Genomic DNA, 21337 nt, shown 5'->3' with positions numbered 1-21337 from the left:
AAACACCTTGACAATTCCCACCTGGCTGCTGGGACAGCTGATGGCCCTGAGCAACCAAAGCTGGAGCACTCATTTCTGGCAAGGAAAAAAACTCTCCTCACTTTGCTCACAAGTCCATCAATCAAAGAGAACCCAACAGACCACAAATGAGTCATCTGCTAAAAGCCTGAGCCCAGTGAGGCAAATCAGGAGTGGAACAAGATGGGAACCCACAGCTGCTGTAAGCCTCAGCTTTTCTCTTTTTTTATTTTTTTTTCTTTTTAAACTGAAAGAGGAGAGATTTAGGTTACATATTAAGAAAACAATCTTCCCCATGAGGGTGGCAAGACACTGGAACAGGTTTCCTAGGGAGGGTGATGCTGCCCCATCCCTGGCAGTGTCTCAGCCCAGGTTGGATGGGGCTTGGAGCAACCTGGGCTGGTGGGAGGTGTCCCTGACCATTCAGGGGGGTGGGACCAAATCATTCTGAGATTCTGAGGGACAAACTGCACGTTAAGACACTTTTTTTTACCCCTGGCAAAATTTTTGAGAGAGTAACTTGAGGGCTTCCAGATCATTTTGCCAGACACCTTTGGAGTCGACTGCAATTCCCAACCTGCAGCTTTAAAGCTGAGCTGGGAGTTGGCTTTGTGACGGGTTGTGTAGACTAATGGTGCATATCCCAGAGCCTGAAGTGCCTGCTGTCAAATCAGAAATTCAGCAAAAAGCTGAAGGCAACCCCTTGGAATAAAGCCGTGAGGACAGAAATAATGTGCAATGTGCAGATCCAATTCCTCGCTCGTCCTGGATGCACTCAGCATGTCAATGTCTCAACTGGTTTGTTCATTTCCTACCTGTTTCCAATGCCCCAGGCATGTGCTATTATTAAAGGCCTAACCCAGCCTAATCTGACTCGAGGTCTTCAAACGTTACAAGACTTGCAGCAGAACAGTTCTCCTGAAAACACTTCTCTGAAACGGCTGCTGGTTTAGAAGTCTGAGCTGAAGGACCTTGCAGCTGGAAAAAGCATTTCAGACACATCCTCTGAGGATCCTGGACATGGAGGCTTTAGGGGAGTTAAAATCTCTGCTTTCCATCCTCCAATTCCCAATTCCACTGCCTGAGGTCAACCACTGGTGGGAGGATCTCAAGATGCACAGCAGTGACATAGACACCAAGAAAGAGAGACAGCTGAGCACTTGCTCTGCCAGGATCAAGTCAAAAGGAAAAGCAAGGGCCCAAGAAATGCCACAACATGGTTAGAGAGAGCTAAACACCCAGTTATCCTCCTGGAAAGCTTTTCACCACAACTGCTTGAGTATTTCGATTTGCACCAATTATTCCAAAAGAAAACATTTTTGTTTCTATCAATGGAAGAAATCCACGTGGAAGTCAATGTGAGATTACAGCAAATCCATCACACAAAATCAATCCCTTAAAGCAATGGAAGAATCTAAAAAGGTTGATTTTTTTTTTCCCCCTAAAATAGTTTGTTGACCAAAAATAATTCCCTTTCAAAAAAGCACCAGGTAGCTAAAAGTGGTTGGAGGGCTTGTGAAGCACTGGCCCAGGGGGGCCAATGTCCAGCCTTGACTGAGATGCTCCTTCCTCATACCTTCCTCAGAGTGGGGTTAGGGTTAGGGTTATCCATAAAAGTGAAACCCCTGACACTGGGGGAAGAGGCAAATCCTGCCCTGAAATCCAGGGAATGATAAATATTGAGGACAAGAAATCAAAACTCTTCTTCAAAACAGAACTTTGGTGAGAAAAAAGAAGAAAAGCCCTGAACATGGCTTCTACAACTTAAGCAGCTGCATATGGATGGCCATGTATAAAGCAAGAAAATGTCACTGAAACACCAAGCACCCAGGGAAGCTGTGGATGCTCCAACCTTGGAAGTGCTCAAAGCCAGGTTGGATGGGGCTTGGAGCAACCTGGGCTGGTGGGAGGTGTCCCTGGGCATGGCAGGGGGTGGCAATGGATGATTTTGAAGGTCCCTTCCAACCCAAAGCAGTCTGGGATTCTATGAAATGGCCAGAGAAGGTGACTGCTGGAGGCCCACCTGTTTTATTCGAGAGTCTGAAGGACACCATCTTGTCAGGGATGCTGCAGACATTCCTCACCGAGGCGATGCAGCTGTAATTGGCATAATCCTGAGGTCGGAGGTTCTTCAGCTTCAGGATCTTTGTTTCTCCCTGTGTGTGCAAGAGAGAGTGTTAGGAAGGGGCTGAAACAGAGGAACAAGGGCACCAAGGCTTTCAGGAGGCCAGAGAAAGGCACAGAGGGGCCTCATTAGAAGCAGGTATTGAAGCAGCTGAGAAAACATATTTTAATTCATTATCTGAAAGAATAACCTCAAACTGAAGCCCCACTTACATAGAAAAGGCAAAAGAAAAGAGAGCAGCGTGGGGGGAACTGGTCTGACAGAGTCTTTCAAGTTGCAGCATCATTTGGGATAATATATCTTAAAGTCCAATCTAATCTACATGATGAAAAAAAAATAAATCAGAAGCTACAGAAATCCTGCTGTTCTCCTTTGAAAATGGGCTGCTGATGGATTTTATTTTTAGCCAGCAGCATAAATACTAGAGCAGGGACCTGAATGGTATATGTAATGATGGAGTTCCACCAGACAGACTCAGAAGAAACCTGGAAAACCTGCAGACTTCCACTGCAGAACCAGAAACTCAGGAGAAAAAGCAAGCTGCTGAAGTATGTGAAATGTTACAGCACAGATAGCAACACCAGTAATAAAAAGCCAAAAGGAGTGTTAGGTAGGAGATCTAGAGATCAGGGAGATGTCATAGAGTCATGGAATGGTCTGGGTTGGAAGGAACCTTAAATCATCAAGATCCAGCCCCCTGCATGGGCAGGGACACCTCCCACCAGCCCAGGTTGCACAAAGCTTCATCCAACCTGGTGAAAAACTTCCAGGGTTGGGGCATCAGCCACCTAACCCAGTGTCTTACTACCCTCATGGTGAAGAATTTGTTCCTAATCTCTAACCTAAATCTCCTCTCTTTCAGTTTAAAACCATCACCCCTTTTCCTGTCACTCCCCTCCCTTGTCCCAAGCCCCTTCCCAGCTTTCCTGGAGCCTCTTCATGGACTGGAAGGGGCTCTAAGGTCTCCCCAGAGCTTTCTCTTCTCATGGGACAGAGCTGGGAGGAACAGGAGCACCTCAGGGTGCCAGGTGAAAACATCAGCTCCATCCACAGGTATCAATACCTGCACTTTATTCACTTGAACATGAAAATAACAAAGTGCCTCCGGCTTCCAGCTGCCCACCTGCATTTGCAGTGACAGCCTAAAAACGGATTAACCTCAGACAAGGCTGAGGCAGAAGCCCAGCCCTGGGAGGCAGACACTCTGCATAGCCTCACAAAGCTCCAAGAGAACAAATTGTGGACAAGTGTTCCTTACCAGGTGTCCTGGTTAATATTCCCACAGCCTGAGTCCCAGGTGGGATTTCTCTTCACAACATCACAGGCACTGATTGCCCATGGGCTACACAGAGCCCCACAAAATAAGGGAAGTCTGTGAAAATGCACGTAGGGATCCAGCAAAAAGCCCCCCCAAAAATCAGTCATGGCATCAAGTTTGGGAGCATGGGAAGTGAAGTGCTTTGGATGTGCAATCAGTCCCACCAATATGATTATGAGCTAATTAAGTACCTGCTGATTTAGTGATTGCAAGAGCAAGCAAGCCTGCTCCTAAAGACAAGGATCCTGCTTTAAGAAGTTGGATTCTCTGGGCCAGAGAATGTCCCCATCCAGGTGAACAGGAACACAGCTCCCAAAGTTGTTGGGCTCTGGAAAGGCAGAGCAGCTCCAGCCCCTCAGCTCAGTCCCAAGCTCTGGGCTCCAAGCTGACCCTGAACTCCCAACAGCATCTGGAACACATCCCCAGGGTGCAGAGATTCATAAAAACCTCTGGAGCTTCTGCACTGGTTTCAATAATTTGTCTAATTCCTGTCTAATTGCATAATTATTGTAAATAGAGGGAATTTCTTCTGCTGCTCAGGCTGTGCAGTTACAATATGCAATGAGGATGCTGCAAACTCTTAGGGGGAAAATTTGGCATGGAGATTTGGGGTTTGAAAAGTTCAGTATTTCCCAAATACTCCCACCACAGATGGGAATGGGCATGTTTGTTCCATCTTTTTTTTTCCCCGTGGCAGGTCAAGTGAGTAGATGACATTACCTGTCTCATAAAACCAAAATAAATCTGTCCAGAGTTCAATAATTCATTTATCTATGCCCAGTTTTCCAGGTGCCTTCTGGGATTTAATAAAACAACAAAACCTCTGGGGGAAAAAAAAAATCTAAAACCCAAACAACCAGCCTTTCTTGGGTACCATTCCTTAGAAAATCTGGGTTGTTACTTCTTTTCCTTTACATTTCCTTTACAAGGGTTGGACTTGATGATCTCTGAGGTCCCTTCCAACCCAGTCGATTCTATGATTCTATGATTTCACTTTCTTTTCAGATTAATAATCCACTTTTCAAGCAATTATCACAAAATGCCACCTCAGATTTCTCTCTCTAGATGTTCTGAAGCCCCATCCCTTCTCTCCCCCTTCACATCAGCCCTGACTGCTTGGTACCCACCACAAACTGAACCAGTGATGCAGGGATGGGGAGCAGACATTTACAGTTCTTGAACTTTTAATTACATCTTTTCCACTTATAAATAGAAATCAGATCTTGCAGACCCATTGGCAAGATAAAATAATTCAAACTGACCTCCAACAAATGTAAAAAAGTTGTGGAGAAGCTTTAAGCTATTGGTGTGACAAGCTGATTTAGTCATTAACTGAGTCCAGACAGAGCTTCTGGGAAGAATATTGCTAGTAACAGTATATATATATATATAAAATTTATTTTAAGTATTGAATGTATTAATTTAAAACAATGAATACTTAAAATATTATTTTTTAAAAATCTTGAATGTATAATGTCAATTTATTAGATAAAGTCTCATTAAACAATAGGGCAGATCCAGCCTTTCCATACTGAAATCGAAATGGAAAAGAAAAACAAAATCCCATGTCAAGGGATTCTCTCCCTTTTTAATTAAAACATTAAAAAAGCAGAGTTTACACTCTTGACTCGAATGAAACAAGCCACAGATTTGCTAAGCTGGGTCCCCACATGTTAAATTAAAAATAATCTCATCACATTTAGGAAACCAATAACTCGCCTATGTAATCTAATTCTCATCTCTGCAAGGTTCCAGGCGAGATGTTTCGCAGGAAAATACCAAGCCAGTGTAGCAATATAAAGCTGTCAAGTACAATAAAAAAGAAAAAAAATGAAGGTGCTTGCAAATCATTAGCTGAAAATTATTTCTGAAAGTTGCAGGTTGCTTTCCACCACAAAGAAAAAAATTACCAGGCAGTTTGCACCTCTGTCTTTACTCCTTATTGCTCAAGGCTTTCCACAATGTTGGTTTTTTTTCCTCTCCTTTTCTATTTTATTTATTTATTTCCCCTCGCAAACACTGTCACACACTTTTGTCCATGTACAATAGGATATGCCACCTTTTATTCTGAGACTGTGCAAACATGCTGAAAAGAAATTAATCTGATCTGATCTGACAGACTCTTTTGACAGCCCAGTCTGCCTCCACGGCTGGGAGGGAGAAGAGGAAAACCTAAAAAGAAAAAGAAAAAGGAACCCACTTCTTGCCATTTTCCTACCTCCTCTTTTAAATGTGTAATATTGGAACAAAAAAAACCCTATATTCAAAGATGTGAAAAGAGGAATAAAATGAAAAAAAAGAACAACAGAGGGAGCTGCCACAGAGTTTAGCCTTGAAAAGCTTTTTAGGCTGTGAGTTCCGTGCAGAATCACTTTGCATTGTATGGGGAAAGATTAGGGAAGAGCAGTCAAATCAGAGGTTTGGGCTGGCAGCACCCAAGCAAAGTGACTTCAAAGGGTAGCACTCACTGTGTTTCTTCCCAGAACTTCCTATTTCATGGTTTTATAAAAAATTAGAAGTTATATTTTATATCAGGAAGCCTTATAATAACACACAGATACACTCGTGCTGGGGTATCCTTATTTAAAGGCATCCCCATGTGCCCACAGCCCAAGCCCAGCAGGAAGATGCAAAAATCTGGTGCAAACAAGGAAAAAAAACACATATCTTGATTCCTACCTGGGTAAAGAAGGGCTCATAGATCTCCACTCCTTTATCAGAGCCCTGCAGCAACACCTCTTGGCCGCGTCGCCAGCTGTACCGGACAGGAGGGTTGGAGTTGGCAACACACCTGAGAAACACTGTTCTCTCATAGTAAAACTGCTCTTTTGCTTCCCCGATGCTCTGGTGGACTGTTACTATTGGATCATCCAAATCTGGAAAGACAGAGGGGAAAAAAAAAAACAACTAAACCCAAAGATAAAGTCAGGCTTCAGTTGACCCAATGCTGGTTTTCCGATGGGAAGCGCACGCGTCATGCCTTGGATACAGGGGAACAGCAGCTCCAGCAGCCACAAACATTCATTTTAGGGCTTCTGCAGCAGAATCCAGTTTTAGATTCCTGGACACCTGAGGAGCCCCTGGCACAAGTGGATCTTGATTTAAAACTCAGGCTTTTGGATAGACCAATTTATAGGATATCAGATATAATGATGTTGATCCCATTCGATGGGACACTGTGCCAGGTTTCCCAGAGAAGCTGTGGCTGCCCCATCCCTGGCAGTGTCTCAGCCCAGGTTGGATGGGGCTTGGAGCAACCTGGGCTGGTGGGAGGTGTCCCTGACCATGGCAGGGGGGTGGAACTGAATGATCTGGAAGGTCCTTTCCAATCTAAACCTTTCTACGACTCAGATTTCTGTGGTTTCCACCAAAATTACATTTCCCCTTCACTGCTTTAGCACTTGCTTCTTATGTGTGATTTTAATTTAAACACGGCTTAGACAAAATAGTTTATAAAGCTTTGGAAATAAACAGACAGACTAATTTGCATCCTAATGGGAGAATCCACCAGAACATAGATCATGTGCAGGCATCTGTATTCCTGTAAAGCAACAATTTAATACAGTAACTTAATGCATATTCTCTCTTCTTGCAGTTAGAGGCATTTCACTTTCAGGAGGTAAATCCATCACAGGCTTTAGAACACACTTCTCTTCATTAAAATATGGATATATTATAATTACTCCTACTGCATCAACTCCAAGTAAAGCAGATCCCCACAACAGAATTCATTCATCTTAAATAGAGAAGAACTAACAGCAGTCCTTGGAATGTGTGTACACCTAATTAATTCATCTGGGCTTTATACCATCAGGAAGAAGCAGATTCCTGCTTGCAAGGTTTTACGATGTGCTTAAAATCCATTGCTTATGATGAGCTTACTCTGAAGGTAGAAATACACCAAAAACTTGTTGAAAAAAATAAAACCAAAGGAGAAAAGCAGGAGCACAACTTGCTAAGTTCTGGTTAAAACCACTCAGCCTGCCAATGGGATGGGAAGAAATTCTCTGGTGAGCTTTACGGAGAAGTTGAACTATCCTGAAGGTCTTGAAGGTCCATGATGATTCTATTTAGTGATCAAGCATTGGAATGGGCTGCCCAGGGAAGTAGTGGATTCTCCGTGTCTGGAGATCTTTCCAAAGAGCCTGGATGTGGCACTGAGTGCCATGGGCTGGGAACTGCAGTGGGAGTGGATCAAGGGTTGGACTTGATGAGCTCTGAGGTCCCTTCCAACCCAGCCAATTCTATGATTCTATGATAATTCTATGGGGTGTGTCAGAGGCACATGGGATTATTCAAGGAAGCCCATCAACAGTCTGAATGGATTGGCATCTTTTAAGCATCCACACAGAAGAGCAGCTTGCACTTCAAAAATAATTCTTTAGATGCTTACATTTTGATTTGCATAACAAGAAGAAAGCCTGGGAGTCTCTTAACTGGAAACAAAACCTGTTCTAAAATTTGAAATAATTCAAGCAATAATGTCTTGTAACGGTGAATGGATTTTAAGTAAATGTTACCTTCGTTCTACTCTACAAAACATTTAATTTAATATCTCAGAAACAAATTAGGAAACGCTTGCTCCAAATTAAGGTGGCATTTTCTAATGAGATTTCATTTTTGTTTTAAAGGTTATCTGAAATCACAGCAGCATTTGAAAAGGGATGAGCCTGCTGAAACGTCCTGTCTTCTGCTCATGCAACAGAAAACAAAATGAAGGAAATTATCTTGCTTCAATTTCTAGGCCAAAACACCTGTTCTCTCTATTGCCATCAACTGCAGAACATGGGTTCAAATAATAATAATAATAATAATAATAATAATAATAATAATAATAATAATACAATAATAAACAATAACAACAACAACAATAATAATAATAAATAATAATAATAACAATAACAATATTTTAAACCCCAAGGCATTCTGCAGTTCTCACAACGGAAAAGGGCAGTTGCCAAATTCATTGCCTGGCCAAGGTATTTTCAAGACACCCAATCTCAGTGCATTAATTACAGAATGATTGGGGTTGTCAGGTCCCTCTGCAGGTCCCAACCCCCCTGCAGTATCAGGGACACCCTCACCTAGATCAGGTTGCTCAGAGCCTCCTCAAGCCTCACCTTGAATATCTCCAGGGATGAGACCTCAACCCCCTCCCTGGGCACCCTGTGCCATTGTGCCACTGCCCTCATGGGAAAAAAAAACCTTTTATTAATTTTATGAATACCCACCTGTCAAAGCTCTGCAGATCACTGGTTTCAATGTCTAATTAGACTGTTACTAATTGATATCCAAATTTCCAAAAGAGCCTTTAAAAAAAAAACAAAAAACCACAACAAACCCAAACCTGTTTCCATCTCTGTTCCTCTGTGTGAGTGTCTGTGGGAATTTGTTCCCTAAAAGCACTGGCAGAGTCAGGGGTTCAGAAGCCTGGGAGAAAAGCCACAAACTTTTGGTCTTGCACAGTAATTAACCTATGAAGTGGGAAGAGGGGGAATCACTCAAGAGGTCACAGGGAGATCCTACTGCAAAGGGGAAAGGTTTAGCATTGGAAAGCATTGATGTTGTTTAAGTGCTTTACAAGAGGAAAAAAATTAATAAAAAAAAACCCTGAAAATTTCCATTTTGGGGTTGATCAAATTACAAAGAGTTAACTGACTAATCATTCTTGAAATTAAACTGAAGTCGTGGATGTTGCTGTGTCATTAAAGCCTATTAATCAAAATGAAAATAATTACAGGAGCAGGTTTTCCACAGAGGTTTGCACCACCATTAGGTTCAATTTTTCAGTCTTTAATCTCTGAATTGAACCAAACAGGTTCCAAAACCCAGATGGCACGGGCATGCTAAACACTTGATTGGAAGAATTCCCTTCCTACAACCCTAAACCTCTCAAACAAAGAGATAACCCCAGTATCAGCTGCTCAAAATGGGTCTGACCCAAAACGCATTCAAACTGCATCGTGATGGTCAGAGATGAAGGGGAAGAAGGTGCAGAGAAGGGTGGGGGATCCTATTAACATCTTCCCCATCCTGGATTACAAAGCCCTGGAGGCATCACCTTCTGCATAGGAACCACAAACCATCTCCTGGGACCCTCACCTGAGCTCCAGGGAAGCTCCACACCAGCCAAGAGGAGAGCAGCATCACAGCCTCCATTTGCCAGAGCATCATTTTATTATTTTTTTTTTTCCAGCTGCTGGGACCAGGCAGCTTGCTGATTTCCTTTGTTGATTAGCTGCCTTGTCTTCAGATGTTCAAAGCAAGTGATGCTTGGGAGTCAGGATAATAATAAAACACACATCTGGTAAATTGACTGAAACTGCTTCATCAAGACAGGCAGAGAGGAGACAGCAGTGACGCACATGTTTAGCCTAACTCAGGAGTTATTCTTAAATGTAATACTACTACATCTTCTCATCCTCTTTGCCTTACTGTGGCCTCCTGGACCTAGCACAGGCTCTCAAGAATGAGGCAGGTTTGAAGGGCTTTGTGGCACTGTGCCAAAGCAGTCACACATCATTCAGAAAATGCAGAAAAATCCAACAAATCCAGATTTTTTGCTCTCCAATGGGAAGGATAGAATCACAGACTGGTTTGGGTTGGAAAGGACCTTAAAGCTCATCCAGTTCCAACCCCTGCCATGGGCAGGGACACCTCCCACTGGAGCTGGCTTGAGAGCCACCTCTGAGTACTCATGGTGTGGAGACCCAAGAGCACAGACCCTTTGAGGAGAGGCTGAGGGAGCTGGGGGTGTTGAGGCTGGAGAAGAGGAGGCTCAGGGGAGACCTCATCACTCTCTACAACTCCCTGAAAGGAGGTTGGAGCCAGGGGGGGGTTGGGCTCTTTTCCCAGGCAACTCTCAGCAAGACAAGAGGGCAGGGTCTCAAGTTGTGCCAGGGGAGGTTTAGGTTGGAGATTAGAAAGAATTTCTTTCTGGAGAGGGTGATCAGGCATTGGAATGGGCTGCCCAGGGAAGTAGTGGATTCTCCGTGTCTGGAGATCTTTCCAAAGAGCCTGGATGTGGCACTGAGTGCCATGGGCTGGGAACTGCAGTGGGAGTGGATCAAGGGTTGGACTTGATGATCTCTGAGGTCCCTTCCAACCCAGCCAATTCTATGATTCTTTGATCCAAACCAGCTGGAAACAGGGGTGGTCAAGTTACCTGGAGCTCCCCAGAGGACATTTCTCCCTCTACACCCCTTTAAAAGAGATTTATGAGGTACCTGCAGTGCAGCAGAAAGCAAGCATCCCTTACAAAGCCAGCTCCTAGAAGCAAGGAAACTTTCTGGTTTGCTCCCACAAGACTAAGTCTGTGACCCTGGGAGATCCCTGATGAGTCTGTGAATATTTCCCATATGATTTGGGGAAGACCAAACACATGCTAGAAGGCTGCTAACATTGTCAGCCATGAAGAGGCAAACAGAATGCCCTCTGTAGCCACCAATAATCCCTGCATCTCCCCCTTTGCCTCCCATGCTCCATCCTGGGTTGGAGTCCATCAACACAGAATCCCAGAGGAGAAATGCAAGGAGCTCTTGGTGATGTAAATTTTATTGAGTAAACAATTGCTTTTTTCTCTTGATGAGGTTCTAAATACACCTGACTGAGACCTATTTAAGCTGCACCCACTGGATGGACCTGCAATGTCCTAATGGGAGGGAGGGGATGGCACAAGAGAGCAGCAGCAGCTTTGCTTATGCAAAGACCCCAAATCCCACTCATTATTTATGAGCCCCAATTAGCACTGGAGTCCCTGGGCAGCAGATACTCTGGGGCCAAGGATTTTGCATTCAGAGCAAACCCAGCAGAAAACAGCAGGACTTACCCCAACACTGAATTTCTGCATGTGCATACAGGAACAAAGATCAGTGGAACTGGCAGACAACAAGGAGCTGGCCTCTCACACAGCTGGCTACACATCTGTAACCAGCAAAGACCTCTCAGAAAAATCCTGAAAAAGAGCTGCTGGGCTCACCTCATGTGCTAAGAGTAAGGACATCCTTTCCTTTCACACCTGGAACTGGTGACCTAAGTCCAGGATCTCAGCCTGGTGGCAGCCACTGTGAAGCAACATTAAGTAAAGGGCAAAGAAAAGAGCAACAGAAAATTGCTCAGACATTGGAGAAAGTACTTAGGGCTTCAGCTGCCAGTAAAAAATGTAAAGACTGAGAGGCATTTAATTCCTCAGAAAAGGAGACTGAGTGGCAACTTTATCAGAAGATGCCAGGACCTCCTGGTGGGAAAGCAGCAGGTACCACAGAGCTCTGCTGGCTCCAGGTAATGCATGCAACAAGCAACAATAGCTGGAAACTGCAAGAAAAATGAGGAAGAATCAGACTTATTTTGGTTTTGAAGATAAAGCAGTTGAGCAGAGAAACAGACCACCTGAACACACAGAGGGCTCCCCACCTCCTGACACCAAGACGCAATGCTTTTGAGGGAATTGCAAATTATTGCATTCACAGAGCCACTGTGAAAAAAAAACCAACAAGAAACCCAAGCAGATAGGGCTGTAAGTTAAAAGAGGTCAAACTTGACTGATGCCATGGTCAAGTCTAGTATTAAATTATAGGGAAAAGTGTAATTAAAGAGGGAGTTGATTAAAGAAATCCAGATCATTATCATTAAACCAAGTACACTTGAATCAAGAAATTGAGTTATTCAAACAAGTTCTTTTCATTCCACTTGCATCAGAGCACAGTGGAGCCTCAGCACACTCTGATTCCCCATCCTGCTGGATGTGGCTTAGAAGAATCCTGAGGAACCAGGACCCCGCCAAAACAAAAGAGCAGAAATGAGTTAAAGCCACTCTTGGGCTGCAGAGATTGAAAGGAGAGGAGTCACAAAAGTACTCCTGACGTCTGCCTCTGCTACAGGATTTTCATTTCCCAGCCATTTATCTTCCTTTTATGAACTGAGATCCAGATAACAGCTTCCAGGAGTTGGACAGTCTTCAGCAAACACAAATTCTTATCCAGATACACACAATTGCTAGAGGAGAAATACTGCAATACCTGCCCTTCTTCTTATCCTTGGTTGCTTTTGCTTTTTGGGGCTTTTTTTTGCACATGTAACCTTTTTTCTTTTTTTTTAAATTTCACCTGCAGGGTAAAGAACCAGAAGGTTTGGTTTAAAGAGAAACAAAAAGGATTTACCAACCAAACCAGGAGAAAGAGGCATTAATCCTAAAGGCCACCTGACATGTATGACACATCACTGGGAATAACTGCTACAAATAGGACTTTTTAATGTGAGTAAGTAATTACTGGTTGCATAATCACAAACCTAATTACTGCTTGGTACTTCGTTATTTTAAAGGAAAGAAACTTATTTTTTTAAGTAATGAACATCAGGCTGAGTTAAGAAAGTCCAGTTCTAAACCACATCCATCTCCTACCAATGGCCTCAGTAAAATTCCTCCAGGGACTCCTCACAAAGTTTAAATCCCTGTTAAAAACTTCATTCTGAACACACTGAGTGCCTGGGGGGGTCCTGATAACACTCCCCTGCTCTCTTTCTGCCTTTTTCTGGGCTTCACACATTCTGAAATGAGCACAAAACCATTTTACTACAGCAAAAAGGAAAAAAAAATATACAGACAGTCCATACCTATATAACAAAAAGTTTCCTTCTCCCCACCCCATATATGTTCCAAGATTCACATTTATTTTCCAGTCTTAAACTCTTTACCATTAAGGATGTCAGCAGAGGAATCTCAGCAGTGCTTTGCATACTTTCTGGCAATCTCCACTCTTAAAGACAACAGTATTTTTTCCCACTTTCACTGGAGCAGAATACAAATTAGGCATTTCAGGAGAAGAGAAATAAAAAGGAAGCCAGGACTAGAGGAAATAAATAACAGTGAGGGGATGATGGAAGAAGGAGGGCACATAAGAATCTCCTTGGAGGCAAATGAAGATGACAAATCAAACAAAACTTGTACAAAGAGGAAGAGGAAAATGAACCTGTCCAGAAGATTGAGTGCCCACACCTGATCCCAGACAAGTGAAGCCTTTTTGCTGACTTGAAAACAATTCCCCAACAGGTCCATGTCAGGACCATAGGCTAAAATCCCATCCAAGGACCCTTAGGAGGTCCCCTAGTCCCCAACTTGCTTCTCTCCATCCTGATCAAGCCCAGCAATTTTGCACCACCAACAAAAACTGACACCAAAACTTCTTTTATTACCATATGGAAATGCATCCAAATCCCAAAGAGCAGTTCCTTGGATAGCTGCATTTGTCTGCCCATCTGTCAGATCTCCCTTCCCCAAAACCTTCTGAGCTCTCTGTACCTTCCTTTAGCAAAATCTCAAGTGGGGACTGAGATCCCAAAGACAATTAACCCCCTGCTCATGATATAAAATCAGTGTTGTGTGCGTGGAGAGAAGTGGGCACTGGAAAAAAGCTGAGATGAGCTGAGGGAAACATGGAACTGGGGGCTCCTCCTGCCAGCAGGCAGCTGGGGGATACCCCAGGCACCCATGGGTGCCCCCTCCTCTGTCATCATGGGGCTGCCAGGATAAGGATGGGTGCTGTGGGTAAGGAACCAGTGGCAAGAAAGGACCTCGTGTCCTCTCTTCCCCATGCTGGGATGGGGAGGAGGAAATATAAGGCAAAGCTGGTGGGTCAAGAGAAGGAGAGGGAAGGGTTTGCTCACCAGTTATGGTCAGGGGCAAAACAGAGTTGGCTTGGGGGGGGGAAATCAATTTAATTTGGCACCAATGAAATCAATGAGAAAATAAACAAACAATCAGACCAACCAAAACAGGTCTCACAACCACCTTCCCCCATCCTCTCCCTACTTCCTTCACTCCTGATTTCTCTCCCTGATAGGAGCCATGGACCCTGTGGGCCACAGCTGCTACCAACCCCCCCTCCATCCCAAACACACCAGGGATGAGCAAGTCTTAGGGAGATGGAAGGGAGCTGGAGGGGTGGGGGGGAAGCACACAAATCCATCAGAACCTAAGTTTATTAACTGTACAAAACACTGCAGAGCTCTGCAGGTGGAAGAGCTGGGGCTGGCTGGTGAGATGCCTTCTGCAGAGCTCCTGGCAGCCCTGAGCCTTCCCCCTGCACCTTTTTCCTTCTCAGAGAAGGGGAATGGAGTCAAGGAATGAATTTCTGGCTAGAAGGAGACAAACCCCCCACACTAAATCTCTCCAGAACAGAACCTCACCTTCCCAAGCAGCTGCATCCATATGCCAGGAAGTTTTTCAGAGATGTGGAGCTGGCAGGAGGGGAAAGCTTCCAGTTAGCAACAGCAGATTTGAAAGACATCCTGAGCTATAAGCTCCATGTTTTACATCATCCAGGCCTGCTTCTATTCCAGCTCAAATCAGATTCCTCCAAAGAGGCTGAATATCTGAGCCATTAATACAGTCTCTCTTTCCACTCGAGGGATATTTACAGCATCAATTATCTTCAACCTCATCTGACACCTCCTCATCTCAGACTGATCTAACTACAGCTATTATCACGTGTTAGAGACAGTTTTAATTTAGAAAAGGAATGGCATAAAAGGCATTCAAATAACCTTACAGCACTCATACTCTTTTTTTTTTTAAGAGAAAAACAAAATTTGCATATGCAGCCAGGTAATACTATGGAATTAACACTCTGTAATTAATTGCAAGCTTTTTTTTTGTTTTTTTCCTTCAGTTAAAAATAATGATGTCTGGAGTATTATACTGAACAAATTCTGCAGGGTACTTCCACAGCAGTTATTCAGGGCTAATTAACCATCACTGAAATGAGCTCAACATGAAAATACAAATCTTCCTTGGCTGATCCTAATAGAAATCTTGCATTTCCATTCCTGCATGCCTGCATATTTAATCTTCCCTTCTTTAATTTTCACAAGCAAGGCTGCCAGTGTGTATCAGTCAGTTATTTCAGTGTGTTTACTGTAAAAGGTCTGTGTTTTTAGGCACCCAGGAGCAGCAAAGTGGGTGGGTGTGCTGTGGCTGCTCTCACTCCTGCTGACCAGCACCATTTCCATCATTCACTGCTTTGTCTATTTCTATTATCTCTCTTTTTCTTTTTTTTTTAATGCAAACTGCCTGTCAGTGTCCTGTGTTAACATATTCCCAGGTATCACAGCTGTAGTACCATCATAAAATCATATTTACCCACAACTGGCACAACCCCATGGACACACTTTAACCTAACAGCAAAACAAACCTACTCCAGAATCAAAATCTGCCCCTTTCAGGGCACCCCCTAACCCAGCAGCACCTTCAGCAGTACCCCAGACAGAAAAGCAGAACTCCAAAAGCCCCAAACTCCATGAAACAGCCCCAAAGCAAAGTGGTGAATGCAAGAGAAAGCAATGGCACAGCAAGAGCAACAGCTCCAGAGGGTGCTCACCAACTCCAGCTCCACTGCTCTGGTTTCAGCCTCCAGGCTTTTATCCTAAACAGGCATTTGAGTTAAATTTCCCAGGAGCAAACACAGGCTAAGATCAGGTAGAGGCTTTTCCCATCGCTGCTGATGCACACAGGGATGCTCAGGAGTTGGAGAGCATCCCCACCTCTGAGAGCCACCACAGGGACCCTGCAGAGGCTTTCAGGGATGCTGAGGCAATAAATTCATTTGGAGTGAACAAATCCCAGCGGTGTCACAAGGGCTGGAGATCAGCAAACAAGTTAATGTTACTTTTTCCAGCCTGCATTAAATCCTGGGCTCAGATGAATGCCTGGGACTCCAGGGAATTTGGTGGGCAAGGTGTCTGGCTCTCAAGCTCATGTTGCCACCTATTATGAAATAAATGGATCATACAACCAGGAAGGGTGGAAAAGACCTCAAAGATCAAGCCCAACCATCTGCCCTACAATGCCTAACATCTAAACCTCATTGCAGCACCCCATTTTCCCATCTTTTGGGCATCACCAGGCATAATGCTTCCATAACCTCTCTGGGCAGCCTCTTCCAATGTTTAACCACTCTTTCTCTTAATATTTTTTTCTAATATCCAACCTGAGCCTCCCCTGGCAGAACTGGATCCCATTTCCCTTTGTCCTCTACAGGATTCCCTCATCCCCAGAAACCTTGAGGAGCTTTGACCCTGGCATTCTCACCCTGCTTCAGCTGCAAAACCAAACAGGCATCTTGAGTTCTTCCCACATAAAGCCTAAAAAAAATTTTGGCCCCTTTGATCAGTTGGACCCTCCTGACACCCCCAGGCAGGGACAGAACCACCAGCCCATGCCTACTGACCTCATGCATCTCCTGCCATCTCCTCCTAACACTCTCAGAAGCTTTTGTCACCTGGAAGGGATCTCAAAGCATTTCTCTGTGTTGATGGGGACCTCAACAGACTCCAAACCTACAACAGCCCCTGGGGCTTGGCTAAATCTCCAGATCAGCTCCTTCTCCTGGGAGAAGCCTTGCTCCTGGTGCAGCCTCACTCCATCCTCCCACACTTGGGGCTTCCAGACCCCAGGAACCATTCCAGGTCAGGTTGGATGGGGCTCTGAGAACCTGGTCTAGATGATGATGCCCCTGCCCCCTTCAGGGAGGATGGACTAGATGACCTTTAGAGGTCCCTTCTAACCCAAACCATTCTATGATAACAAGAAGCTTCATCCCACCATTTTTTGGTGAGGTTTGAATTGAATCTGAAGCAATGGGCACAAGTCTCACGCATAGAAAATGCAGACAAATAAATGATAAACTTCATAAATGTGTCAGAAACACACTGGGATTTACTCAGTCTGATAAAAAGTTTGAGTAGAATAAAAAAAAAGTTTGAGAAGACTTTTGTGAAGCCAGAGGCTCCACCTTGCATTTGCTTTATTCATGGCTTGGTTTTATTGAAATTGCTGTCATTTTATTAAAATTTCCTGATTGTTCTGAATGTCTGCTCCTCCTGCTGGTTTCTCCCTTCTGTGTCTCTCCTGCTATCCATCACTTTGTAAGAAGGCCCAAGAGAACACCCAAGAACCCTTTTATAATCCCAAGTCCTGAGCCAGCCCTGGGCTCGGGTGATTATTTTGGGAGAGCAAAACTCTGGATCTGAAAAGTGCAGTGTGGGTTTTTTTTTTTGTCAAGATCAATGGTCAAGTCAAATCAGAGCCTTCTTTTGGATGGAGTGATTGGAAATGAAAGCAGGGAGAGCAAGCCCTGGACTGCAGACAAGTTATTTGGTGTAAGCCATCAGCAGAGTAACTACAGCTGACAGATGCAAGTCACATCGCTTAGCACCGGCCTGGAAAGCACCAAAAAACCCACAGCACTCACACAGGATGGAGCAAAAAAATCTCCCCTCTTTCCAGAAATACATGTGGAAGGATCCCAGAGTGGTGCTGGAAGAGTCCTCCTCCAGTTATGCCATGAGTGCTGAAAATAAGGAAGGAAATCCCCATTTCACTGCTCCATCCCATTCCTCTTAGCAAAAGGTGGAGAGGAGGGGAGGAGAAGATGTCAGAGTTTACAGGACAGGCTAAGGGTCACCTGAAGAATAATAAAAAATAAATCTTCTATTAAACCAGGATAAATCTTATAAAAATATATTAAAATCAAGATATTTGCTATACTAATCCCTGCTTTAGTTATGATTTTAAAGGGGAAAAAAAGTAATAAAGAAAACAACAGGAAAATATAAAGAATTTCTTCCTAGTGGTCAGATTCATTTTCCTGAACATCCAAGGATTGAAATCCAAACTTGCCAGAAAAAAAGGGAAATGACCAGGAAGGTTCTTGCTGTGCAAGGTGAATCCATGCCAGAAGCTGAGGCTGAATGAAGCCCAGAGCTGTCAGCTCCCTATGAATTTTTGGAAGGGATTCTTGGGGATGCCCTGCTAAACTAATACTGGTCACAGAGAAATTCTCTTTTGAGTTCCTGACTCCTCTCTTAGTAAAGAAATTACTGAAAATAAAGAAACATCTTCAGGTGTTTTCTCCTGATCCTTCAGGAACTTCAAAGGTAAACTGAGTCTGCTCATTCCTCATTATGAAGCTGCTAGGAAACCCTTCATGTCCCATGGGAACAGACACATTTCAAGCAAAATACAGCAGAGGATGAAGAAAAACACATATTCCAATCAGTGTACACCTTATTCTGAGATATCTGATTGCTTTATTAGTAGCAGGCTGGGTAAATCTGAGGTTTAATCATTCTGCCTCCATTTGTAACAACCAGCAAGATTTGCTAAGTAGGTTCCCAAGAATGACAAATCTTTCTGAAGTTCATTTAAAGCTCCTTGGGACAAAGAGAGAGTTAAAAATGGAGCAATTCCAACCTGAGCATTAGCAGCACTCTCTACACTGCTGTGAAGCCACCAAATCAATGCTAATTAGCCAAAAATCCTTCAGAAATAAAACTGAGCTTTTCTTTGCAAGGTGCTGCAAGGCAAGTGAATGAGATGAACTTGGAAAAATTATTCCACTGAAGCTACAGAAAAGCCAGCCTGGCATTCATGCTCCACTGGATGTTCCTCTTCCCAATCCCACCAGGGGGGATCTCACACTCTGCTCTCATTTCAGTTTAGCAACCCTTGACCTGACAGCTCCCCAAATCATGGAACCCCAGTCTGGGTGGGAAGATCCCCTCAAGCTCATCTGGTTTCACCCCCTGCCATGGTCAGGGACACCTCCCACCAGCCCAGGTTGCTCCAAGCCCCATCCAACCTGGGCTGAGACACTGCCAGGGATGGGGCAGCCACAGATGCTCTGGGAAACCTGGCACAGGGGCTCAGCACCCTCACAACAAACTATTTCTTCCCCATGTCCAACCTAAATCTTGCTTCTTCCATCTTGCTTGAGCACACTGTTTTCAGGAAAAGGGTTAATTATGGAAAATCCTACTGTTTTCCCAGTTGCATTAATATCCACCTTCTTGTAGTAATTCACTTAGAGCTCTGCTCCTCAGTGCAGTGCTGCCCAAGTCTCCTGCTCCAAACCTCAACTTTCATAGAGTCATAAAACCAAAGAGCCACAAACTGATTGGGGTTGGGAGGGACCTTCAAGCTTTCCCACCCCCTGCCATGGTCAGGGACACCTCCCACCAGCCCAGGTTGCTCCAAGCCCCATCCAACCTGGGCTGAGACACTGCCAGGGATGGGGCAGCCACAGCTTCTCTGGGAAACCTGGCACAGGGGCTCACCAAAGAACTTCCTCCTAGAAACTAACTTAAATCTCCCCTCTTTAAAGCCATTCCCCATCCCAAGCCATTACACCTGTGCCTCTAGAAATGAAGGAACTGTTAACAAAACAGCTATAAAAACCCCTCCACCACCCAGGAGCCTCCCAAAACCTACATGGGTGACTTTGCACCCTATGGGTCCTGTACAGAACTTCTGCAAAGGAAACCAAGACAGGGCCTGGTAAGTCCTACAGCATCAAAGCTTCTGACCCACACTCCTCCCATCAGCTCCAGGAGTCTCTCCTAACATTCCATCCCCATGGGAAGAGGCTGGGGGTTCCAACCCAAATTAATCTCTGATCCACACCCGTTTGTCCAGGCTTGCAGTGTGCATGTCAGGAAGGAGCCCTTGCTTCACAGGCTGCCTTTTCACCATGCTTCCCAGCAAGATATGATAAATGGGGGAAGTTTTCATGCAGAGTTTGTCAACTTCCATCCATTCACTTCCAAATCAAAGTCAACAACCATTGCCATCAGCAAGCTCAAGAGCTGTCTGCTCCAAATAGGAGGGACATGTATATTTTTAAAGTTGGTGAAGGTTTTTTTTTTCCACCAATTCCACTTCCAGGGCCCAAGAGCCGAGGCAGAGGATGGACACACTGCTTGATTACACTTCTGGGAAGATGGGAAGTCAGGATGTCAATTCCAGTTAATTCCATGCCTGACTCAGAGAAGGTCTCTCAGGCTGAACAGGGCACGTCAGGCGTGCAGAAGCCTTTTGGGCTGCAAGGCTGATTCTCTTTGATGTTGTTCAAAAAATAAAATAAAAAATCAGTGAATCTAGTCCATCAGATGCTTAATATACAGTCAGGTGACGGTGGTTAATGCAAAACCTGTAGCAGGAGGTTATATCTAAACCTTTTTGGTCTGCTGTGAAGAGCAATTTTCTTTTTTGAGAACTCCTGGGTTGTGAGCAGAGTTTGGATTTCATTGCTGCTCTCCTCTGCCCTGCTCACAGCCATTTCTCTTTCCTCCTATTCAAGGAAATTGGAGAGATCTGAGCAATCAGGGAAGGTAAAGATAGAGGCAAGATTTACAATCCAGTATATATCAACCCAGCAAGAAGAAAATCTTCTTATCTGCTATCTTCAAACCTCCAAAGACAGTACAATAATTTCTTTTTCCAATCTATAATTTAGCCCAGTTAAAATACAAAGTGCAACATAAATCTTGCAGTAACTCAGTAATTACAAGACATCTCAGAATGACCACTCAAGGTAGAAAAGACCTCTGGCACACAGCCCATCCACACTCCCTGCTCCAAGCCTGCTGAACTGGAAGCATTTTGTTCAGCCCTATGTCCAAGTTTTCCCAAGCCCCAAGCTCCAAGCAGTCCTTGAGAAAGAACAATACACTTGGATCCACATTTACTTGAGTAATGGTTCCTCTAATTAAATTAATCATGCAGTAAGCTAAAAATTATTTTTCCCCATCTGTTTAAAAAACCCAAGGAAATATGCTTAAATAATGCTTCACAAGTTCTCAGGGAATAACAAACTGTCTTTATAATGGGCTGCTCTGGAGCTTCCATGAAGTTATTGCATTATTTTGTTGGCATCTTGGTTTTATTCAGCATTTTTCTAAGTAAAAGCAGAGAGAAAAAGCAGAAGTGAAGCCACTAAGGAAACCTCAAGGATGGGAGGTGAGGGGGGAGACAGCAAAGGCTGAAGAAGCAGCCCTGAGAGCCACGGGTCCCTCTGTGCATTTAAATAAGAGGTTAATTCAAA

General features: G+C 44.1%; 1 protein-coding gene across 1 annotated transcript in view; it reads right to left on the bottom strand.

The window, feature by feature from the left end:
* The window catches only part of MDGA2 (MAM domain containing glycosylphosphatidylinositol anchor 2), a gene marked incomplete at its 5' end in the record, with an annotated part of 215453 nt that overhangs the window by 153355 nt on the left and 40761 nt on the right, over positions 1 to 21337 (bottom strand). Inside the window, 2 exons of the mRNA XM_030452508.1 lie at positions 2042 to 2174; positions 6141 to 6337. Of these exons, the coding sequence (XP_030308368.1) occupies positions 2042 to 2174; positions 6141 to 6337 (330 nt within the window). The remainder of the gene's footprint in view (positions 1 to 2041; positions 2175 to 6140; positions 6338 to 21337) is intronic.

This window comes from Calypte anna, chromosome 5A, assembly GCF_003957555.1.
Source record: "Calypte anna isolate BGI_N300 chromosome 5A, bCalAnn1_v1.p, whole genome shotgun sequence".
Lineage (NCBI taxonomy): Eukaryota > Metazoa > Chordata > Aves > Apodiformes > Trochilidae > Calypte > Calypte anna.
This window is presented reverse-complemented; position numbering and strand designations above follow the sequence as displayed.